Consider the following 25,234-nt stretch of genomic DNA (forward strand, 5'->3'; position numbering starts at 1 on the left):
GCCTTCAGCATGGTGGAGCAGGAAACGGCACTCATCACTCCAGATGACCTTCCATCTATTGAGGGAATTTAGGCATTGCAAACAAACTTCACATGGGTCAAGGAACATGGAAATGGACCCCTCAACAGATAGAAGAAGGTCATCTGGAGTGATTAGTGCTGTGACAGGGTTTGCATTTCTCACAAACAGCATGAAGCCCCTGGTTGCACAGTTGGGGTTCAACAGGCCAGTGGAGTGGGTGTTATGATGAACCATTGTGTGCCCTTCTGCTAGATGTCTGGTCATGGTTAATCTAGTCCTGGTCCTTGATACACTAGTATGGGAGTAACCAACAAGGTAACCTTCTTCCATCTGTTGAAGGTTCATTGCCATGTTCCTTGGCCCATGTGAGGCATTCTTTGCAATGCCTAGCCATCATCATGGTACTCTTGTTGGTCTCTGGCTGTGGAACCCCAGACAAAATATTGGCATCTATCCTCTGGGCCCTAACTATATGCCTGCGGTCAAATTGGCTTACATTACCATGTTTTTCCATTACTGGCAAATGTTTACTGATTACGTACAGAGGACAGGTGTGACCATTTATAGTAGCGGCTCATGATGTTAATATCACGTGGTACTCCGTTATCACTCCGAATATGTAAATGGGGGGGGGTTTCTAAAGCAAAGCTAACTCAAACTCAGTGTATAAACATTCTGCTGTTTATAGAAGCAAATCTAGGGCAGCAGTTCGCTCTACTAGACTGGTTAATGTCCACTTTTTCAATCAATAGGTCTTGAGTTCGACTCTTCCTATAGACATTTCTTTGTGAGTTTCTTTAGGTGGGAGATGAATTTCTTTGCTGGGTATGATACTACTACCTTTCTCATTGGAGGCCTAAAATGGTTGAAAAAGTTTGATGTTTGGTCCCTAGAAAAATTTTCTTGGTTATGTAAAAAGTGAATGAAAAAATATAAAAGGAAAATATATAAAAAGAAAAAGAACAACAACAAAAAAACCCTTAGCCCACTTGCAGTTTATAACTTCTTTTGTGGGCAAGTGTCTCAGAAAAATTGTATACCTGCAAATTACAAGGTATTAAATGATTACGTAAAGAAATAACTGTACTCTCAAATTTCTTGTGGTCTTTTACTCTTCTTCCTCCTCCTTTGCATAGTAAATTGCTACACGTACAATAAATTTTATAGCTTTCCATTGAGTGAATACACAGAAGCAAGATGCTAGAGTGATTGTGTAGAAATTCCATTATCCCAGCATCATTTATCTCATCTTGGAAAATGGGATAAATGATGTTGAAAGAAATTTGATGAAGGTGTTATGATAGATAAAGGATGCATATTTGTTGTGTATAGATATATGGAGTGAAGCTAAAGTAGGTTAAGGTTAGGGTACCCCACAAAAAATCATAGTTTTGAGGTAAAAATAAGAATTTTTTTTATTAAAAATTTTTTTTTAAAAATAAAGTTTATATACGAAAGAATATATTCCATAATTTTCATACTCAAAAACTTCCTACATTTTGATTGCATTTTGATTTTTGTCTGTATTTTAAATTTTAACACATTGCAGTTGGTTTTGGCAAGGTATCTTAAAAACTATTAGTCCTAGAATATTAATTTTTTTTTCTAACACAGCTTAATATATCCAGAATATACTGAATTTAAAAATTATCATCATTGATGTATTTTCATTTTTATTTTTTAAGTTTATTTTTCAAACATGCAAGATTTTTGTAATAATCATTATATGGACTAATTAAATTTCATAGCTTTAAAGGAACTGATATTCGCTCAATAATTTTAGTTTATATTGTTTAATAGACAGGATAGAATATCTGTAGCAAATTTGAACTAAAAAAATATTTGTTTCATAAAAAAAGTGACACAAAAAATTCATAAATTTTTAATAAAAATTAGATTTTTTTAAAATTAATGTTAATTTTTTAAAAAAAATTTCCAAGAAAGTTATTACTGACATTGCTCCCTAACAAAAACAATAAATAATATGATTGTTATTTGATTAATAATTTTTTTCCAATTCCATAGTACACCCTATCCTTATGATAATTGCCCTGCATTTGAATGGATTTGGTGGTAAACATAGGAGTAATTGTTTATGAGTGAATGTACAGCAATAGGATAAGTGTGGATAAGGAGGAAAAAGAGAAGGAGACTAAGGAACATGACAGATAGGCAGTGGAATTGCTGGTAGATGGTGCATGCACATATGAGTGATTATGATGGGGGGGAAAAGTAAAAGATATGAGACTGAGTGAGTGAATAAAATGAAAAGAATGGTGTGAGCATCAGAGTGGAACAAGAGGTGTGGCATTGAGAGTGTAATAACTACCATTGAGACAGTTGCAGTAGATGGTATTTATCCCACACGGAGTAAGAATAGTCATGTCAAGGGTAAGTAAGTATGAATAATGATGGAAAGATTGGTAAGTACTCTGTTGCAATAGAACCAGAGCATACCAACATTACATGGTCACTTTCTACTTAGTATCAACAGTACACTTAAAAGTGCATATTGACAGCTTACTGCATTTATGCCTGACTTTTGAATCTTAAAATTTTCTCAATGTTGCATTTATGTTGCTCCCCATCCTTCAAAATGGCTATTTTGCTATGGTTATAGTTTTTTGAAGCAACCTACACCAAATCATTTAGTTTTTAGTTGCTTTCATTTGTGTTAACCTCCATTTTCAGTAAGAAATTATAATAAACAGTGATAGAAATAAAAACAAAGCTTGAGGAGTATGCTAATATAAAGATGAATTCTTTAGTTAATAAGGTTATTAATGGGCAGGTTGAGTGCCTAGTTATTTATTATTATCCTAAGATCCATGCAGTCACAGACTCATCTAGGAAATCCATTTTGTCATACACGTTTTCATCATATCATGCCTTAAACACATTCAAATTCTCTATGGACAACATGCTCTCAAGCAATGCATTGCAATAATTCACAACTCCATGGAAAAAAACCTGCTTTCCACTCCCTTGCTCACACCTTCTTTATATAGCTTCCAGGAATGACCTCTTGTTCTCCCCTGATCTCCCACCATTTTATGAAAAATCTCTTCAGTATTAATCCTATAACAACCCCTTACCAACTTGTACATCTCTATCATATCACCTCTCTTTCTCTAATCCGCTCAACTCTGCAAAATGCATTGTCTCAGCCTTTCTTCATATTCAACATTCAAGAGATCAGAGAACTATTTTGGTCCATCACCTCTGGACACTCCAACATCTTTTGATCGTTTTGAAAACCAGGTGACCAAATCTGCGCACAGAGCATACCAACATTACATGGTAGTCCATATGTGGCATAATTAGAGCCTTGTACAATGGCCAGAATCTGCTTACTTCTCTAAGTTGGTGTCCTCCACATCATTTCCAGAATTTGTTGTGTTGTTCTCTCAATTTTGGCAATATCTACTCTAAATTTTAGATTCTTGCCCACCATTATCCCAAGATCTTTTATTTCCCCCACCTCCAACAATATATCCCCACAAAGAGTAAATTCTACATCCCATCTTTGTTTTCCAGATTTTAAAACTTTACATTTTGTAACATTGAACTGGCATCCCAACTCATGTACCCATTCACTCAGTATATTCAAGCCTTCTTGTCTACTCTACTCCTCATAGTTTTTCCCAACTTTGCATCATCTGCAAACAACCGTACATCCCAATTCAAATCTTTCCCAATATCATTAACATACAAGTTAAACAGCAATAGTCCTAAAACTGACCCCTGAGGCACACCATTAGTGACTTAATAAAATAAATAAATTAACATGTCATGTTAGTTTATTTATTTATGCTGCTATTGTAAATGGATTGCAGAGAGATATTTAATTATTGGTTGCAGATGATGTGAAGAGGGGGAAGAATCCTTAGGAATAGCATGGATTAGTAGTCTTGCAGGAGGATTTGAATAGGTGGAAAAGGTAAGCAGATGAATAAGGATTTCTGTGTTATTCAGCTTAGTATAAATTTCTAAGCATTTATCTACAAATGAAGGCTGTGTATTCTGCCTGCAGTTGGTGGAATTATACTATACAATGTTGAGGGGTCTTGTCCTAAGATAAACAATTTGTTTCAGTTAGATGTCATGTTCCAGAATTTGGGATGATTGTATTAGAATAATGCTTCCATTGTTAATTTTGAAAACACAATTCTATGTATATTGTGTACCAAGAAATGTTCACTACTGTTGTAATTTATTGAAAAATACCCCCAGTAACTAATTTCATAGTTCTGTATAAACCAGAAGAAAATTTAGTTTTTTAAATTCAACTCATAAAGAAGAGTACTGTGGAAAGCTTTTATGGTAAGCCCTGCATACCGAGTTGATTGAAGTGGCTTGCTGTGACACTTTGCTGCCATCCAAAACCGAAGTGTTAATGCATATGGCACAACTATTGCTCCAGAAATACAACTTAAATCTACTAGCCACTCAAAAAAAAAAATTTTATTTGTCTAAGGTGTAAGTCCACTTTATATAAAAATTTTTATAGGTAGTTTAAAAAAACTAAATTTTATGATGACAAAACAAAGTAATATATTTTTTGATTATCATTATACATTATGCATAATTATACAGACATTTTAATGTGGGTTTAACATGTACACCACAACACACCTCATCACAACTCAGTTTGTGTTTTCTTTAATTTACTTCATAAATTCACCCTTCATGATAAAGGGTGAATTTATGCAAATTATCCATAAACAATTTAATAGAAAAGACAACCATTAAAATTCATGAAAAACAAGAAAGTAGATAGCACTTGATGTAAAGCCAGATTCATTTTTCACAACACACTTAGTCATATGATTCGCTCTTTGCACGATAATTGCATATTTAAAATAACAGTATGAAAAAGCATTTTTGTTATGTAAAATTTTCATGTATTTAATTACATCAAGCTAATTCATGTTGTGAGCTGTGAAAATAAGCTTCTGGCAATACTATATGTCAAACTTCACACTTACTCAAGTGTTACGTAAAGGTGTTGGAAGGTTAAGATGTATAGATATATTACAATATTTCATTAGATTGTTCCAAGTTTAATTTTTGTGTTTATAATTAACAGTTTATTTTATTAATGAAATATTGTGAGAGAAAAGTAAAAAAAAATTTTTAAATAATTTATTTTATTTTAAAATACTAGATTATCTATTACATTATCTTGCATATTATTATTATTATTATTAAACAAGACCTCTGGAGTCAAAGACTCATCTGGGAGGTCCTTTTATCACACACACATCTCATCATACCGTGTCTTAAACACACTCAAACTCCTTGCAGACACCACACTCTCAGGCAAGGCATTCCAATCATTCACAACTCTGCACAAAAAAAACCTGCCTCTCACTCCACTACTCACACCCTCTTTATACAGTTTCCAGGGATGACCTCTGGTTCTCCCCTGATCTCCCACTATTCTCTGTAGAACTTCCCCACCATTGATCTTATAACAACCCCTTACCAACTTGTAGGTCTCTATCATATCTCCCCTCTTCCTTCTCTCCACTAGACTCTGCAAATTACATCTTCTCAATCTTTCCTCATACTCAACATTCCAGAGGTCAGAAACTACCTTAGTCAGTCGCCTTTGGACCCTTTCCAACATCTCTTCATCCTTCTGAAAACCCGGTGACCAAATCTGGGCACAATAGTCCATGTGTGGCCTAATCAAAGATTTATACAATGGAACAAGAACCTCCCTACTTCTACACGTCAGTGTCCTCCGCATCATTCCTAGAAGTCTTTGTGTTGTCTTCACAATTTTGGCGATGTGTCCCCTAAATTTTAGATCCTTATCCACTATCACTCCCAGATCTCTTATTTCCTCCACTTCCAACAATATACTCTCACCAAGCATAAATTCTGCATCCCATCTGCATATTGGTGAGAGTGATCATAAGGTCTTGACCTGGGAAGTGGCTAAAGGTGTGGAATTTTCGATTAAGACAGGGTATATGTGGAATTATCATGCTGGCAAGTATGACAAGCTTAGGAGATTGCTTGGATCAGTGCCATGGCATGTACAACTGCAAGGGCTAGATGTCGATAGAGCATGGGAAGTGGTCAAGGAGCATTTACAGGAGGTAATGGCTGATTGTATACCTAGGGTCCGAATAGTAAAACAAGTAGGGGTTAAATGGATGAATAACACCATTAAGCTTGAGCTGCAAAAAAAGAAACAACTGTGGAGAGAATTTAAAGAAAGGGGTGACCTGCAGGCACACGAATGGTATAAAGTGCAGGCCAGAAAGGTAACGAGTGTGGTAAAAAAAGCAAAACCGGATTATGAAAGGAAACTAGCTTTGCAAGCAAAAGAGAATCCCAAACAGTTCTTTTAATATGCTGCAAGCAAGAAAAAACTGTACACGGCAAAATGATTTTAAGGAATGACGATGGTAAGGAGGTCACTGAATCAATCAATATAGTGGAGTTACTGAGCGTGCACTTTGCAAAAGCATATCATCCAGGTGGTGACATTGAAAAAATGAAGGAACCATTAGTTTATACGGGAATAGTGATGAATGAAGTGGAGGTGACTAGTCTATTACAGAACCTTAATGTGAACACATCTGTGGGATTGGATGGTATACCGGCACGGGTCTTGCGTGAAGCGGCTAAAGAATTATCAGTGCCCTTGACCATGTTGTTTAATCTGAGTCTCAGGTCTGGTTTAGTCCCGAAGGTGTGGAAAGAGGGGAAAATAGTTACACTGCATAAAGGAGGATCCTACGGTTGCAAATTACCGACCGATCAGCATATCAGGAGTCGTTGTCAAGGTCTTAGAGAAAGTAGTCAAGGGAAAAATACAGGAATGGATTGATGAAAACGAGATACTGTACAGGGGACAGCATGGCTTTGTGAAGGGTAGATCATGCTTCAGTAACTTGCTCAAGTTTTATAACAAGGTGATGGCTGAACTGGATAAGGGAAATGGGTTTACAGTGACTGGACCTGGCAAAGACGTTTGACAGGATACCACATGGAATACTAATCCGTAAACTACAACATATGGGAATGGATATAGGATTGGTGAGATGGATGGGTGGTTGGTTGATGGAGAGATATCAAAGAGTAGTTTATTCAGGAGTAGAGTCCAAAAGACGGCCTGTGACTAGTGGTGTGCCGCAGGGTTCTGTTCTTGGACCACTGCTGTTTAATCTGTTCATTAACGATATAGGGAAGGATCTAAGTGGAACAATTCATTTGTTCGCTGATGATGCAAAGTTGGGTAGGGCAATAGTGAATGCAGAAGATGTCAAAGTCTTGCAGGATGACTTAGATAGATTGGAGTTCTGGGCTAAGGAGAATGGATGTCAATTTAATGTGACAAAATGAAGGTTATGCATTTTGGGATGAAAAAATTAGCAGCAGTATACCACATTGGTGGAACTGTACTCCAAGAGATTGATGAGGCCAGGGACTTGGGAGTGTTGGTGGATAGGGAGATGAAGTTTAGGGGACACATTGCAAAAGTAGCTAAATCAGCTCATCAACTCACTTGGTTGTTGAAAAATACCTTGACGAGCAGAGACAAGCAAGTTATTGTACCTCTGTACCGAGCCTTGATAAGACCTCATCTCGACTACTGTGCCCAGATTTGGTCACCTCGGTTCCTTCTTGATGGGGAGGAGGTGGAGAGGATCCAGAGGCGAGTGACTAAGATGATAACAGGTCTATGGAATGAACCATATGAGAACAGGTTGAAGATTTGTGGGTTGCAGAAACTAGTTGATAGGTGGAGGAGGGGAAATATGATTGAGACATTCAAATTGCTAAAGGGATTTTATAGGATTAATTCAGAGGATATTTTTGAGATCAGGACTGGTGGTGGGAGAACTAGGGGACACCTATGGAAGCTGGGAAAGAGTGTGGTTAGCAGGGGTGTTAGAGCTGGGTTCTTTACTTTTAGAGCGGTAAATGAGTGGAATAAGCTGCCAGAGTCTGTTGCGGGTGCTATGATGGTGAACGAGTTCAAGACGAGGTATGATAGATACTGTGAGAATGTAATCGCATAGTTGTGTGGACATGATGTTTAGGGCCTCCCTCGATGAGTCTAAGGACTCCTGGAGTCGCCCGAAATAATAATAATAATAATAATCTTTGTTTTCCAAATTTTAAAACCTTACATTTTGTAACATTGAACTCGCATCCCCATCTGCTTGCCCAATCACTCAATCTATTCAAGTCCTCTTGCAAGGCCACAACATCTTCACTACTCTTTATGGTTCACCCCAACTTTGCATCATCTGCAAACAACTGAATATCTCTATCCAAACCCTCACCAATATCATTAATATACAAGTTAAATAGTAATGGCCCTAAAACAGACTCCTAAAACAGACAACTTGTTGATACCTATCAGATAGCCAGTCTCCAATCCAATGCACTAATCTAATATCCAACCCCATCTGCTCTAGTTTGACTGTCAACTTATCATGAGGTACTCTATCAAAAGCTTTTGCGAAATCCAAGTATATTACTGTGTATCCTTCTCCTCTGTCCAAGGAAGCAGTCACTTTATTGTAATAAGTAAGTAGATTCTAAAACATGACCTCCCTTTAGCAAATCCATGCTGTCCATCAAAGATTATACCATTGTTGTCAACCCAACTCTGGATCCTAGTTCTCACAAGCTTCTCCAACAACTTAACCACAACACCTGACACAGAGATAGGCCTATAGCTTGATGCTTGAGTTCGATCACCTCCTTTATGAAGTGGCACAATCTTGCCCTCCTTCCACTCTTTAGGAACTTGACCCAGTGCAAGACTCGTATTAAAAAAATATGTCAAGGCAGGTGTCAACTCTCTGGCACATTCCTTCAGAATACGCGGCGATATATTATCAAGTCCCACAGCCTTATTTATATCTAGTTTACTCAACTCCCCAAACACCTCTTGCTCACTTACAGTCAGTCTCTCCTCCCCATCATCAACTGCTCTCAATCTCTCCACACATTCTGCATCAGCTGTCTTTATACCATTTCCTCCAATCATTGTCATCCTTCCATAATCATTCTTTCTTTTGCTGGCTAAATATCGAAAGAATTCCCTAGGATTCTTTTTGGCTTTATTAGCTAACTGCTGTTCATACCTCTCTTTTGCTACCCTTACCAACCAAGTCACCCTCCTTGCCTGGTCTTTGTAGACCTCATGAAATTGGTTACTTCCACTTCTCTTATGCTGCCTCCACAATGCCCTTTTTCTCTGTATCGCATGCTTAATCTCTTTATTCATCCATCTCACACCTACCTTATTTAACCTTTTCACCCGTGGTATACATTTAGACATTGCATCTACTAAATAGTTCTTGAAAATCCCCCAAGCTGCATCGATCTCTTTTCCAGCTAACTCCTCATTCCATGCTACACCTGCAAGCTGTCTCCTGAGCCCTTCATAATCACCCCCCCCCACCTTGTAGTTCCACATATACCCTTTTTTCACAGGGGTCCTTGCACTGCTGGCAACCACCCAGGTAATCACCTCATGGTCACTTTCACCAATTGGTGGATGATTTGACACCTCATTTATAATTACATCCTCCGATGAGATGACCAAATCCAAGACCCTTAATCCTCGTGTGCCCTCTGTTACATACTGTCTGAGGTAGTTATCCCTCAAAAACTCAAGAAACTCATTTTCTTTACTTCCAGTTGCTATCTCTTCATTCCAGTCTATATTGCCATAATTAAAATCACCCATAATGATCACCCTTTTCTTATTTGCTTGGCTTATTTAACTATACATTTCACTATCACCACCATCCACTTTACCAGGTCTACAACAACATCCCACTGAGTATTTGATTCTATTCACCTCTATCTCACACCATACTGCCTCAAAACCACTGGCCCTATTTCCCTCTTGCATATAGAGATAGAGAAAGAGTTATGTCCATACAAGGTAGAGACATAACTCTTTCTCTATCATAAATAGCACTCCCCCTCACTTTTTACCCCTTCTATCCTCACGAAACACATCATACCTTTCCATCTCTATTCCTGTCAGGATGTCGTCCTCATCTAACCATGTCTCACTTATTCCGACAATCTTTGGGTGCACAGACGCAATTAGTGCAACCATTTCATCCGCCTTGTTTCTTATACTTCTAGCATTGGTATACAAACACAACAGCTCATTTCTGGATCTACAGCTAGTTCCACTGATACCACTCACTCAATGCGATCTCTCCACGCTGGACTGGGGCCATTTCCCTTTCTGCCTCTTCATTCTAGAACCCTTTGCAATTCCGTTTCCTCTTGATCCCTGGTCATCCCATTTCTTTCCTGCCTACACATGCTCTCGCCTCCTATTGGATGTATGTTTAAGATTAATATTGAACTAAATGAATGCATTAATTAGTTTAAAAAATTCTTTATTGGAAATGATAATTGTCATTTAATTTATATGTATTCATGATGTGATGCATGTTTTCTTGCCCACCTCAAGTGTGGGAGATTATATCACAGAACCTTAATGTGAATACATCTGTGGAATTGGATGGTATACCAGCTTGAGTCTTATGTGAAGCGACAAGGGAATTGTCATTCTTCTTGTTGAGAGGCTTATACGCTGGTTAGACATAACTAATATTTAAGGAATTGACAGCGTATACTGGAAATATAGATTAAATAAACTTTAATATACACTTTCCGATATTTCGGCGAACGTTACGTTGCCATCTTCTTGGGAACTTACTAAAAAGACACGTGCACACAAGTACTAATACAACAAATGAGACCGAGGCTAGGACGCTAACGTTTTCCTAAAGTCCTGATGGTGCCCCCTGGCGGGCTATATTGGTAGTTCTTGGCCTTTGGGCTGAAGTTCTTTTGGTAAAAGTTTCCCAAATTTGGGGCAGTTTCATGCATCCAAATTTGGGAAACTGTCCTACTTTGGCCAAACAGGCAGGACAGCAAATATCAGAATCTCAGAACACAAGGATTACATCCGATTTCACCAGTACAGCCACTCTGGGCTTGCAGACCACGCTCTGGATACTCGCCACAGAATAAGATGGAAGAAAGCCACAGTAATACACCGCAGCAAGTTCAAGTATGAAAGACTATTCGTGGAATCAGCCTCGGCCCTTAGGAACATGCCAAACCTCAACAAATTTGGATGCATGAAACTGCCCCAAATTTGGGAAACTTTTATCAAAAGAACTTCAGCCCAAAGGCCAAGAACTACCAATATAGCCTGCCAGGGGGCACCATCAGGACTTTAGGAAAACGTTAGCGTCCTAGCCTCAGTCTCATTTGTTGTATTAGTACTTGTGTACACGTGTCTTTTTAGTAAGTTCCCAAGAAGATGGCAACGTAACATTTGCCGAAATATCGGAAAGTGTATATTAAAGTTTATTTAATCTATATTTCCAGTATACGCTGTCAATTCCTTAAATATTAGTTATTAAGGGAATTGTCAGTGCCCTTGATCATATTGTTTAGTTTAAGTCCCAGCTCTGGGTTAGCCTTGAGGGGGTGAAAAGAGGAGAAAATAGTTCCATTGCATAAAGGAGGCTCCAAGACTTCTGTTACAAATTACCAACCGATTAGCATATCAAGAGTCATTGTCAGGATATTGGAGAAATTGGTTAAGAGCAAAATACAGGAATGGATAGATGGAAATGGGATATTGTATTGGATGGGGGGGGGGTCAGAATGGTTTTGTGAAGGGCAGATCATGCCTTAGTAACTTGCTCACGTTTTATAATACAGTGATGGCTGAATTGGATGAGGGTAATGGGTTTACAGTAATATTGCTGGACTTTGCAAATGCCTTTGACAGGATATCACATGGAATTCTAATCAGTAAACTGTACCATATGGGATGGATAGGAGGGTGGTTGATGGAGAGATATCAGAGAGTAGTTTATTCAGGAGTAGAGTCCAAAAGAAGGCCTGTTACTAGTGGTGATTAATGATATAGGAAAGGATCTGAGAGGAACTATTCAGTTATTTGCTGATGTTGCCAAGTTGGGTAGAGCAATAGTGAATACACATGATGCCAAAATTTTGCAGGATAATTTGGATAGATTTGCAGACTAGGAAAAGGAGAATGGATGTCAGTTTAACATGGCAAAGTGTAAGGTTATGCATTTTGGGGTGAAAACCGCATTGGTGGAACTGTACTCCAGGAAATTGATGAAGCCAGAGACTTGGGAGGATTGGAGGATAGGGAGTTGAAGTTTAGGAGACACATAGCAGAAGTGGCTAAATCAGGCTCATCAGATTACTTGGTAAATTCATTGGTAGCTCTCCATTATCAATAGCTTGACAGTGAATGAGATAATGTTTTAAAATGAAAAAAAAAAAAAGTCTAAATTATGCAAAAAATATATATTTTTAATGCATTTAGAAGAAGGCTGAAAATCACTTTCCATTTGTCTTTGATCAGTCGCATGACTGAATAACTTTTATCTCAGTTATAGGTCCTTTGACCAATTATGTGTGGGACCGATATATATATAAATATATATATATATATAAATCAAATTACAGTTGTTATTAAATTTATTTAGGATTAATACTAACCGATGAAGTAATGGGAAAAAATGAACTTAAAATATAATATGTTGTATCTGTGCCATTATAATATTATCATCACTTTTGTTGCCTTCTTTATTTTTATATTGCAAACTAATGATTGATAAGTTTTGAATATTTTCCAAAGAATTGTTATTTATAGACATTAATCCTGTTTTTAGCAATAACAGAAATGGATAACAAGATGCTTATTTCTGATGACATGAAAAGTAGAATACCTTCCACTGTGTATATTATTTTTATTTCTTTGGTGATTGATTTACTGGGATTTACAGTAATTCTTCCACTTCTTCCTTCTTTGCTGGATTATTATAGTTCTGAAGATAAAGTAAGTTCTATATAATTTCTTCAACCACTACTAAAATAATTAACAGTTGAAATTATTTATTTTATAAATGATTTGAGATTTCAATCAGTCTGCTGTTTTAATAAATTCACACCAAGCAGTGCACAAATGCATCATTGCATACTTGCCTACGCTACAAATCATTTTGTACTTCTGGTTTGCCAGTGGGCAGGAATGTGACAGATTATTGTAGAGAGAGAGACTATAAATCTGTAGAAGGGATAAGATTTGTTGTGTTTTCAGGATTTATTAGCAATGGATAATTAAGAGAATTTCTGTAATGAGTATGTTTAAATTTCTAAACATAGGTGATTATGTTTTAGCCTGCATTAATCAGATATGAACCATTTATGCACGACCGGCACATATAAGTAGCAGTAAAACAAAGTAAAAGTTTTTCTGTAGCAGGAAATGCAGTAAAATACCCTAAAACTTATTTCAAAATAATCGATGAGGGAAATCTTTTGTAAGAATTTTCAGTGACCTTGCATCTGTTCCTTCTGTTCTTTAATTCCAAGAATTAAAGGCTTCAGTTTCATTTTCAGAAATAAAGGCTAAGGTAAAAAATGCACAATAAAGAATTCTGAAGCTTTATGCTAATTCTGCATTTTTAAAACAGGTGTATATTCAGTGACTTTATTTGAGACTGAAAAATATGAGAAATCTACTATTTAAGATTCTGCATTTTCTTCTATTAATAATGTACAAAAAGTTCATGATTAATACATTAAATTCTGAAGATCAAAAATAGCTTTGCCTTTTTGTTTTAAGTTCCTGATTATGTTTTGAAAGGAACAATGATGTGGTTTGTGTGTAATGTATGATATATTTTTGATGACTGAACCAGAGTGAAATGTGAGTAAACCATAATATTCTGCATTAGTATATAAAATAATTGCAAGTCCAAAGATATGAAATTTGAAACTTGTACAAAATATAGCTCACAGCAGTTTATCACACTACTGTATGAACATGCAGTTCTAATATTTATAGAGATGATGGAGAACTACTGATTGCAGTGATGACTACATTTGTTTTCTTTGATGTTTTTGTAGATACCATGCCATAATATAATCATAAAACAGAAATATTGTTAGATATTCATATCTGTTTCACTTGGTGCAGAAACCATCCTATTTATGTAATGCATGATATTTTTAGGACGTTATATATAGTAGGCCTTCAATTTAACAGCCAAAAAAAATTTCTGACCTAAAGGAAAAATTTAGAACTTTTTTTTTTCAATTTATGAATAGAGTATGCTAAAAGGTTGGACCTTGCTGGTAAAGAACCCGCTACCAGCAGTGTCCAACAGCCTTATTATAAAATGACAGCAAATTACAGACTTTATAATTTTATTTATATATAAGTACTGCATTGCTTGGTTTGAATTTTGTATATGCATATTGTTTATTGGTTTGTATTGCTGACTATTTATGTATTGCTGTAATCTTTGCTATGGTGCAATATGATTTCTGCTGTTCTTGTGCCCATAAACCAACCAACCAGGCTACTATGACAGCACGCACTTGATTCTATCAGAAGTGCCTAAGTTTACATTATTAATCTCCTATCCACAGTTTTCCTCCAAATTAGTCTATTATCTGTCATCACTCCAATATTGTCATATCTAACATTTTGTGCTTCTAAGGCACTTCTGATGGAATCAATCCACCTAGACCTTGGTCTTCCTCTGGATTTCTTTCCTGCCATCTTGCCATCAAATAATTGTTTTGCTAATCTTTCCTCTTCCATTTTTTTTTAAGTTACCATACCACCTTAGATTAGTTCTGTTTACACATTCTTGAATGCTAACAGTGTCAAGTTCATTTCTAATATCTTCATTTTCAATATGATTCTGCAATTGATGCCACCTGTTCAGTGGTGTAGCTAGAGCTTACCGCCCGGGGCGGTCCCTGAGTTTGCCTCTTTTCAATACACACCAAAAATACTAAAAGTCAAAAAGTCATTGCATTTTGGACAATCTGAGGCTTAGTTACTGTCACCGCTGGTAAGACTGGCTGGCGTTTTTGCCACAGCTCCCTGATCGCCGTAAACTCTTAAACGTGCAGCAGTATGATAGATTTGTTTAAATCTAGACTCTAGACCAGGATTGGGCAACTTGTGCATGCCAAAATCGCCAAATCTTTGATGCAAAATTTTCTCACGTGCCAACCGAAATTTTTGGGAACATATTATTTGGTGTCTTTTAAGTATGGGGAAGACCTTTTCAAATAATCAAAAATCACATTAGAATGGTAAAATCAAAGAATATTGTAAGAGTGATTATTGTAAAGATTGAATGAATATAAAAATTAATGATGGAATTTTTACTTAAAAGTCCTACCCTGTTGATAGCATGAATATTTTTTATTTGCATTTAAGTGTAATTCTAGCTGCCCTATAAAGCCACACAATTTAAAGATGCAATTTTTAACATCAGCAAAAGAGTAAACAATTCTGATTTTATTTATTTTTATAAAGATCAATCAGACATACATTTATTCAAGTTTTCCCAATATATTGCAGTGCACAATCTCATAATCGTTTTACTTGACTAAAGCACAATAAAAGAAAATAAAATTAAAGATATAATTGTATTACTTCTTAATCTCTTGAGTAATATATAAAAATTACAAACAAAATAAATTGTTATTTTACCTACATAATATATTAAACAGAAGTTAATCTTTATCATTTTTAGCAAAAAAAAATCAAATCAAAACTAAAGAAAAATAGTGGACATTTTATTTATTTAGTATCAATGAGACTTTTGCTGCTGCTATATCATTAATGACAATTTATATCAGGTTTATATTTTGCAACCTTTAGAGATATGCATGCGCTACTAGTTTCATCTGCAAGGCTACTCCTGTTATGAGACTTAACAAAGTTCATCACTGAGAACAATGATTCACAAGAATATGTAGATGCAAAAATGGATAATAATGCTGTTGCAAGGATTTTTAAACATACAAAAGTTTTGGGAATAGCATTCCAAGTTCTTAGTACCTCTTTTTCCACACTTCCCTCTGTTACTCCCATCTCTAATTGCTCCTTTTCAATATTTTCCAAGTCAACTCTGAGGTCAACAAATTTCTGGCTCCAAATTGAGGTACTTTGAAAATCAATGAACTGCATTTCAAAATCATTCATATTTATCCACGAAAACATCTGCAAGTTTATTTAAAGATGTTTTCATGTCCTGTAGTTTGAGGTTCAAGTCATTTAAATGTTCGCAAAAATCTGTAATAAACATGAGTTTACAAACCCATACAATGTCATACATTTCTTTATAAGTTTGTTGATTAGTCAAAAAGAGATTTATCTCATCCAGGCATTCAACAAATCATTTCTGAACAAGACCTCGACTAAGCCAACGAACATTGTTGTACATTATTAGTCCTTTGTACACCGAATCCACTTCATTCAATAGATTCTGAAATTGTCTTTTATTCAGACTCGTAATTAACGAGTCTGAATAAAATTTGGTTACTGTTTGCATCACTTCTTGAAGTTCCTTTAGGCCAGCGTTTGCACATAAATTCTCCTCATGTAGGATGCAATGAAAAACTATTAGTGGATGACCAACATGTTTTGCAAACAGATTTACAAATTCTGCTTCCTTACCAATCATGCTGATGTGTGCCATCTGTTTTGATGGATCACTTTTGAAATATCAATTTGCCGAATAGATAATTTGTTCCTGACTGCTTTACATATATCAACCCCACTGATATGCTCAGGTAGTGTTACAAGGTTAATCCTCTCTTTGCCTATTTCGTGATCCCTACAAAATCGAGCAAAGATTGCCAGTCTAGCTGATGATGTAATGTCTGTGCTATCATCAACACAAATAGAAAAGAACTTACATGAAGCCAAATCTTTTGTTAATTGCTCTGCTGTATTCCTTTCCAACTTAAGTATTCTTTCCTTAATTGTCTTTCTACTCAGACAATTCTTTAATGCACCAAATAATTTTTACCTTTTCTGAAAGATTGTCAAAAAGGAATGGATCACATTCTAGCCATGCTTCCCTAATATACTCCCCATCACTGAGTGGTTTTCCACATTGGGTAATAACTTTTGAAACCTCAAAACTAGCAGCAACTAAGTTGGAACTAGGCCTACCTGAAATAAATTTCATCAAAGTATCGGACTATTTTTTTTGTCTTGCTCAGTTCACGAGAAATTAATTCTCTTTGTTCTTGCTCAGTTTTGTTACTTAATTTCTTCTGAAAGTTTCAAAATGTCTCTTTACAGAAGAAGTCTTGCAAACACCTGATTCGGAACATGAAATGCATATGCTTTATTATCTTTCTTAATCATGCCACATTTTTCAGTCCAGTATTCTTTAAATTGTCTGATATTCTTTTCATTTGAATGTCTATGTTTCTTTGCTGGTGGTGACATTCTGCTCAATCTGTAAAGAGCAGGAAGCAAATATATGTATGTATGTGTATGTATGTGTATATATATATATATATATATATATATATAAGAAAGCAATTAAATAATTGCTTTATTCATACAGATCTTAACTTTAATGAAAATCGAATTATGGGGTGTAAAAATGGACAGAGACATATAGACACTGACAAAAATTATAATTTGGACTCGATCTCATCGTAATCACTCTCTGCATATACCAACCAAGTTTAAGCAAACCAAAAATTTATACAATTATAAGCTGACCTACACACACTGAAGAAAGGTGCAATCTAATCATGTGCAGATAACACTTCATAATTTTGAATATTGATAATACATTTCACATAGCTTTAAAAATAACTTGCCGTATTTACCGGAATATAACTCGCACCCCTGATTTTACTTTGTGAAAAAAGAATCGAAAAATTTCGTGTATATACCTCGCACAGGAAAAAAAAAAGTTTAATCACGTTCACGTCAGGGTGATAGTGACATGCTTCCCGTGGCAAACCACGCTCCCTCACCAGTAGCCAATAGTGACTGCAGATGCAAGTAAAAAGAGGTCGTTTTATTGTATCACTGCATAAGGTACAGACATTTGCAGTCTGTGTATTATATTTCTCAACAAATAGTGCAATTAGAGAGAACTGGGATAAAAATGACACTAACAAATGAATCACATGTCCTCTTCCCACAGAAACTATGCTATTTAGACTCAAGCAAAACCATATGCTGCACCAGCAAACACTAAAAACTAGATGTATGGGAGCCTTTCCCCCCAGCTCAAATGCAAAGCAACAATAAAAATCAATGGAAAGTGTTAAAATTCGTAAACGTGTTAAAGCTAAGAAATATATAGTGAATATTGTTATGGTACTTTCAGATATTGAATTTGTTTGAAGAGAATTAGCATTTCAATTCAAAAATTGTCTGCTGGCTTTTATCTTCGACTCGCGCTATCTTTTGTTAATACCACACCAGTCATATGCACATCTTCATAGCTACTATATATTTACTGGCCTAGTACCATAGTTGTCTTTCATTAGTTTGTGAAGGATTGTTCATTAAGTATCTCAAGTCTTGTAAATTGCTGGTAATTTTTGCTTGAAATAATGGGAAAAAAGATGGTGCTATTTGGGTAGGATGCACACAAGGAAACTACTCTCTAGGCAGAAAATAGCAATTGCAATTGTGGTGCGAGATATATATGTGTGGATTTTATGAAAAAACAAAACTGAAAATTTTCGGAAACTAAACTGAAAAGTTTAGTTTCCGAAAATCCCCACGTATATATTGCACCATGATTTTTAGCTTTAATTTTGGGGGAAAAAAAGTTTGAATTATATTCGAGTAAATACAGTATGTTTATGGCAATGTAAAGGAAATTTGCTTTTATATCTAATAAGTTAAATCCAATCCATATTTTAATGAATTATGATTTAATAAAATCCAAATCCAATATATATAGACTACTTTAGAAAATGGATACATTCTTTACGAAACATGAAAAGATATATCAAATGATGGTAAAGGAGTCACGCTATGTTTGGATGCCTGACAAATGATGCAACAACTGAACTGGATGAAACTTGTACATCAGTATATCGCGGAGATATAGATGGCTTAGAAATAGGATGTTTGTTTCTAATTTTCTTATTACTTATTATTTCTCAAACAGTTGGTAGGGTTTGCTTATTTATTGCATTTTTATTTGGTGTCACTGCACTTAATAAAATTGTATTATATTAATTTAAAATATACAAGTCAGCGAAGATGTTTGAAATGTATTTTTTTAATTCTTTTTTAAGATGAGCCCTGGGTTGCATGCTGGAAAAGTTGTTGGCATGCCACGTTTGGCAGGCATGCCAAGGGTTGTCCACCCCTGCTCTAGACTAACCATACATAAAGAATATAATAAATATTTTTTTTAATGATTTTGATAACAAGCCAAATGATATGTGTAACAGATTAAAAAAAAACTAATAATGAATCAGGCAGTTTAGCATTTTTAGGGTAAAAACGGAATCATGTTTGTTAATTTTTATACACTGCATAAATGCATCAAAAGGGTTAAGCAAAAACCCTAATATAATAGGGAACCACAGAGATATTATATTACCAGGCCCTAAAATCCTGCCGATGGCCTTAATTATACTCAAAATTAGAAGAAGAAATAAAAAAAAATATGTTTTTGCAAATGTGTACTGACTGTGTGGTATCAGCTGCTTAGAAGCAGCCGCACAGTATAAGCAATAAAACAATAAAGCTATTGCCTTGCCATGTGTTTTATTATTTTCTTTTTAAGAATTTGGATTATAGTATGATAGGGATATTTCATGGTTTTGTTATGCTCATATTTTGTTTATTTTAGTTATAAGTATAGTTGTTAAAAACTAATTATTAATTAAGTAATAAAAATTACTAAGTTAACATAAATAAAAGAATCGTCGACAAATAAAATTGTCTCTCATGTGAAACCCCCAAAAAAGTGTCCCCTGGGAGTGGACCACCATTCCCCCCCCTTGTTATGCCACTGCACCTGTTTACTCCTCTAATTTTTCTCAGAACCCTCATATCTATGCTCTCTAATCTTTGATTAAGTGCTTTATTTTTAACCCAGCTCTCAGATCCATAACTTAAAACTGGTTTGAACACTAGTAAAGATTTGTATGTGTATCAGATTCATATATTCTGAGGACTTAAAGAGTTATTATTATTATTATTCAGGCCTCCATGGAGTCAAAAGACTCTCGTGGGCGGTCCTTCCTAAGAACATTTAATAAACAGAAGAATAGTTAATAAACCAGTAAAAGTGTATTAGACACTTGTTAGCAAATTCTCGGAAGATACCAGTATAAGGGAGACATCAGTAAGTACCATGTTGTTTGAAATAAAATGGCATGAACTGCATAAACTAGGCTCCAGAATGTATGGAAAAAGATACTATGGCATGACAAATCATGCCTTAGTATCTATGGTCACCTAAGAGATCAGTCAATCATATTTTCCTTTTTGAAGATAATAAGATTAAGACTAGCAAAACAGAGGATGCATTGATTGTGCCTCAGTTCCTTAAAGACTGTAGTTCCTTAAGATTCACAGTTCATTGAAAATTAACATGGTAGATGTTAGATTGCTTACCCCTAGGGAACAAAGATATAGTTCATTATAATGCAAGGTTCTCAATAGTGAATTTGAAGTAAAAATACTAAATTCTTCCCCTGCATCCCATTCGTATAGAACAAAAGAAGTTATGGGAAATAATACAAAAGAAATTGTAAAAAGCATATCTAAGAAAGTTGCAGGAAACAGAACAGAAGAAATTGCAAGAAATAAAAGAAATCAGGGGAAATAACACAAAAGCAATCATGGAAACATAACAAAGAAAGTTGCAGTAAATAAAAACAATCATGAGACGTGGAACAAAGGAAAATCAAGGGAATGAAAAAACAGTCAGAGGTAATAGAACAAAAGAAATCAAAGATTTTTGTTCTGTATTGTTTTGTTGAAAAGAAAGAAACGAGTTGAGTAGAATTATGGGTTTTCATGGAAATGTGAGGAAGAATGGGATTTGAAAGAAATATTGAATGATTTGAGAGTGGCATTGTATGGGGATTCAATGATTAAAGGTGTCGTGAGTGAAAAGGTGCACAAGGTTTGTTTTCTGGGTGGTAGAATGAGCAGTGGTGGTTGAAGCATTGGATAAGAGGAGTAAGTGAGCAAAAGTGTTGGTAATAGTAGGCACAAATGATTTGGTTGGTAACGAGGAGAATGCAAGGATGGATTTCAGAAGGCTGTTGAGAAGAGTGAAAGATAACAGTGTAGTAGGTAAGGTAGTTGGCATGTCCCCCAGATATGATAGTGATGAATTGAAAATGCAAGTGAAGATTATGAATGGTATGATGGTAGAGCTGTGTAAGGAGAAAGGAGTTCATTTTGTGTATGTGTGCGATAAATTTGAGGGATGGATGGAGCTGTATGAAAGAGATGGGCTGCATTTAAATGGATTTGGTGTGAGTCATTTGGAGCAAATGTTGCTGCAAGAGATCGTAATGACTGAAATGAATGTAAGACATGAGGAAGCAAGAGATGTTGTGGAAGAGCAGGAGAGTAAGGTATGCAAGTTTGTGAATGGAAAGATTAGTAGCATAAGTGAAGAGAATAAGAGAGGAGGAGCCCAAGACGGATGTGGAAATGGGTGGTCAGATTGGGAGGGAGGACACTGTGTGAGAAGTGTAGATTATTTTTAAGGAGTGGATGTGTGATTGTGTAAGAGAGGATTAAGATACTCAAGGATGTTAGGGTACCACTTAAGTCTGGTGAGAGATGTAACATCAGTGATGATAGAGAAGAACAGCCAGGAGGAAGTATGGAGGCGTTATATCAGAGAAGTGGGGTCAGCAGGGCTTGTTATACAAACAGAAATGAGCTAATTTGTATGTTTATGAATGGTAAAAGTATTCAAAACAAGGGGAATGAAATTGTAGCATTGATAGAGTTCATTCACCCAAAAATTGTTTGAATAAATGAGACATGGTTGGATGAAGATGACATTCTGAGAATAAAGGAGGGATATATAGTTTTTTGTGAAGACAGACAAGACAGAAAGGGAGAGGCAGGGGAAGCTGTTAATGATGGCAGAAACAGAGTTGTGCCCACCTAAGGTGAAGATGCAAAGAGTAAGTAGCGAGTGGTTTTTGAAGCAGTGTGAAATGGAGGTAGACAAAATGAAATGTTTAGTAGGGTGTTGCTATAGGCCTGATAATGCAGATGAATGAAATGTGTTGAGAAATTGGTTTGGCTAATAAGAAATGATCATTATGTGCAATTTCGATTATGGTAATATAGACTGGAATGAAGAGACTATATGGAACCAAGAAGAGTGAGGGACATGAAAAATGGGTGGTCAGATTTGGTGGGGGCAGAGGCACTGTGTGAGAAGTGTAAATGATGGTTTAAGGAGTGAATGTGTGATTGTGTAAGGGAGGATTAAGGTACTCAAGGATGTCAGGGTAACACTTAGGTCACAAAGGATACACAAGGATCAAGGTTCTTGAATTTATCTCATCAGAAGATATTGTTGTAAATGAAGTGTGAAATCTTTCTCCAGTTCGTGGAATTGATCCTTTGGGTGATGGCCAGCCATATTAAGGCCCTTGTGAGAAAGGGTTATAGATGGAACTATAAGGTGGCTGGTTATGACAAACTCAGGAGGTGACTTGCAGATATATCATGGAATGAGGAATTTAGGAATTGGATGGGAAGTAAATTAATGCTGCTCGGTCAGTACTCAGGAACTATCTGGCAGAGGCAATGACTGAGTGTGTTCCACAGCTCAGGATATTAAATAAGGTAGGTTTAAAATGGATGACTGATGAGGTGAAACACAGTTGGGAAGAAAAAGGCATTGTGGAGGCAGCACAAGAAGAGCTGCAATAATCAGTTGCACAATGAGTACAAAGAATAAGTAAGGAAGATCGCTTGGTAAGGGTGGCAAAAGTGCAGTATGAGCAGCAGTTAACAAATGAGGCTAAAAGGAATCCTAGGGAGTTTTTTCGATATGTGGCCACTAGAAGAACGATGTTGGTCATTGATAATGATAGAATTAAAACCACTGAGGAGGATGTAAAGTATTCTATCTTTGTGGTGGTAACATAATGTGGAACTTGACAGCAGTGGGAAGGAGAGAAGAACCATTGATGTTGCGTGAACAGGAAGTATATGAGGAGTTGAGTAAACTTGATGTCAATAAGGACAGCAACTTTGATAACAGTTTTAATGTACATTTTTAATATGTGTCTTAGATTAGCCCAAATTCCAAGGGAGTATGAAAGGCCAAAATTATTCTGCTTCATAAACAGGTTGATAAAGACTAAGGTTTTGAATTATAGGCCAATCTGATTGTCTGGAGTTGTGGTCAAAGGTGTTAGAGAGGTTAGTTAGGACCACAATTCAGAATTGGTTGTTGAAAGTTTTCCCTCTTGGTTATACTATAAATTAAAGATACCAAGAAATTATATACTTGGTTTAATCCTTTATCCAAGTGTAAGCAAACAAAGTTTGTGCCTGAAGTATTTTCAGGACTGGGGCAACTTGTGGTAAAGGTGGTATGACTTCGCATCACTTGCCTTAGTATCCCATAATGCAAAGCACATCTCCTTGCAGACATGTATAATGCTATGCATTATGGGAAGGCCACTACCCAGACCGTTTCAACCTTTATTGAGGTCTCATCAGTGGGAGCCAGATCCAGAGGTGATACCAAGGTTGAAGTAATGCAGAAGTCATATTTACATATATGTATGAGTTGCCAAAAGGTGCCACACCTTATTATTAAAATACTCTGGATTAGAGATAGATAGTTGTTGAAATTTTTTCCACTAGGTTATAGGTTGTAAATTAAAGATACCAAGAAATTATATCCTTGGTATCACCTCTGGGTCTATTTAGATTTTTCAAGGCCTTTGATAGAGTGTATATGATAAGTTGGACTAGATGGGAGTGAATGGTAAATTAGTGTGTTGGATTGGAGATTCATTTACATCAGCAGGTAGTGATGGGGGAGTGATATCCCAAAAGAGGAAAGTCGCTAGTGGTGTGTCCCTGTTTTAGTGCCATCTTGTTTAATTTGTGTGTAAATGACATTGGGAAGGGCTTGATTGGTCATGTACAGTTGTTTGCAGATGATAAAATGTTGGGGAGAGCTATATGAGCAGTAGAATGGATGATGTAGTCTTGCAAGAGGACTTGAGTAGACTGAATGAATGGGTGAAGATGTGTGGGGATGTTAGTTCAATGTAGCATAGTGTAAGGTTTTAAAATATGGTAACCAAAGATAAGATGCAGAGGATAAGATTGGTGGGTTTAGCTTAGAGGAGATGAAACATTTGGGTTGAGGTTGGATAGGGATCTAAAATTTTCAGGACTTTTACTAAAATTGTGAGGAAAGTACTGCAGATTATGGCATTAATGATCAAAGCCTTGTTCAGTGGAATTATGCACAGATTTGGTTGTCTGGTTTTCAAAAGGATGATGAGTGGGTTCAGAAACAATTGAGTAAGTCAGTTTCAGGTCTCTGGAATGTGGAGTATGAGGACAGATTGAAAGAATGCAAATTGAAGGCTTAAATATGTTGGAAGTAAGGACAGAGGTAAATGGCTGCTAGTTTAATGTGACCAAGTGTAAGGTTGAATTGAACTGCAAGAAGTTGACAAGGCAAGGGACTTGGAGGTTATTGTTAACAAATTACATGGTTGTTAAAGAACACACTACCAAGCAAGGATAGGGAAGTTATTGTTCCACATTATACAGCATTAATAATGCCACATCTGGACTACTGCATACAAATCTGGTTACCTGGATTCCTTGGTGACGAAGTGGTGGAGTGGATTCAGAGGCAAGTGAAAGATTTTGGCAGATCTGTGGAATGATTCTATGAAAATAGATTTCAAGGTATGTGAGCTCCAAAAACTAGATGATGGACTTAAGAGAGGAGATATGATAGATGCAAATACATTATTACTAAAGGTAGTTTTATAGGATTGACACTGACATTTTTCAGTACAGTGCAGAAGTGGAGGAATGAAGGGTCAACTCTGGAAATTGTGAAAGAGTGTAGTTAATAAGAGTGTTATTACTAGATTTTTTGCTTGGAGGGTGGAATGGGTGAAATTTGGTATGAGAGGTGGTTGTGAGTGCTTTGTCTATGAGTGAGTTTAAGGAGAGGTGTGATAGGTATTGTGTGAATAATGGCTAATGTATTAATATAGAGTCTTCTGTGACAAGTGCTTCTGACTCCATGGAGACACCCATATAAAATAATAAGTTGGTATGGAGTAATTATCAGATTAATGTGCATGATATTTT

General features: G+C 36.0%; 1 protein-coding gene across 1 annotated transcript in view; it reads left to right on the forward strand.

Moving 5' to 3' along the window:
- LOC150110570 (solute carrier family 75 member 1-like) overlaps window positions 1-25,234 on the forward strand; it is a 73,259-nt gene that overhangs the window by 21,633 nt on the left and 26,392 nt on the right. The window contains exon 2 of the mRNA XM_090401647.1: window positions 12,753-12,919. Within this exon, the coding sequence (XP_090257773.1) occupies window positions 12,764-12,919 (156 nt within the window). The 5' untranslated portion in view covers window positions 12,753-12,763. The remainder of the gene's footprint in view (window positions 1-12,752; window positions 12,920-25,234) is intronic.

This window comes from Typopeltis vanoorti, chromosome 1 (assembly GCF_054136105.1).
Source record: "Typopeltis vanoorti isolate ZY-2024b chromosome 1, IOZ_Tvanoo_1.0, whole genome shotgun sequence".
NCBI classification, from domain to species: Eukaryota; Metazoa; Arthropoda; class Arachnida; order Uropygi; family Thelyphonidae; genus Typopeltis; species Typopeltis vanoorti.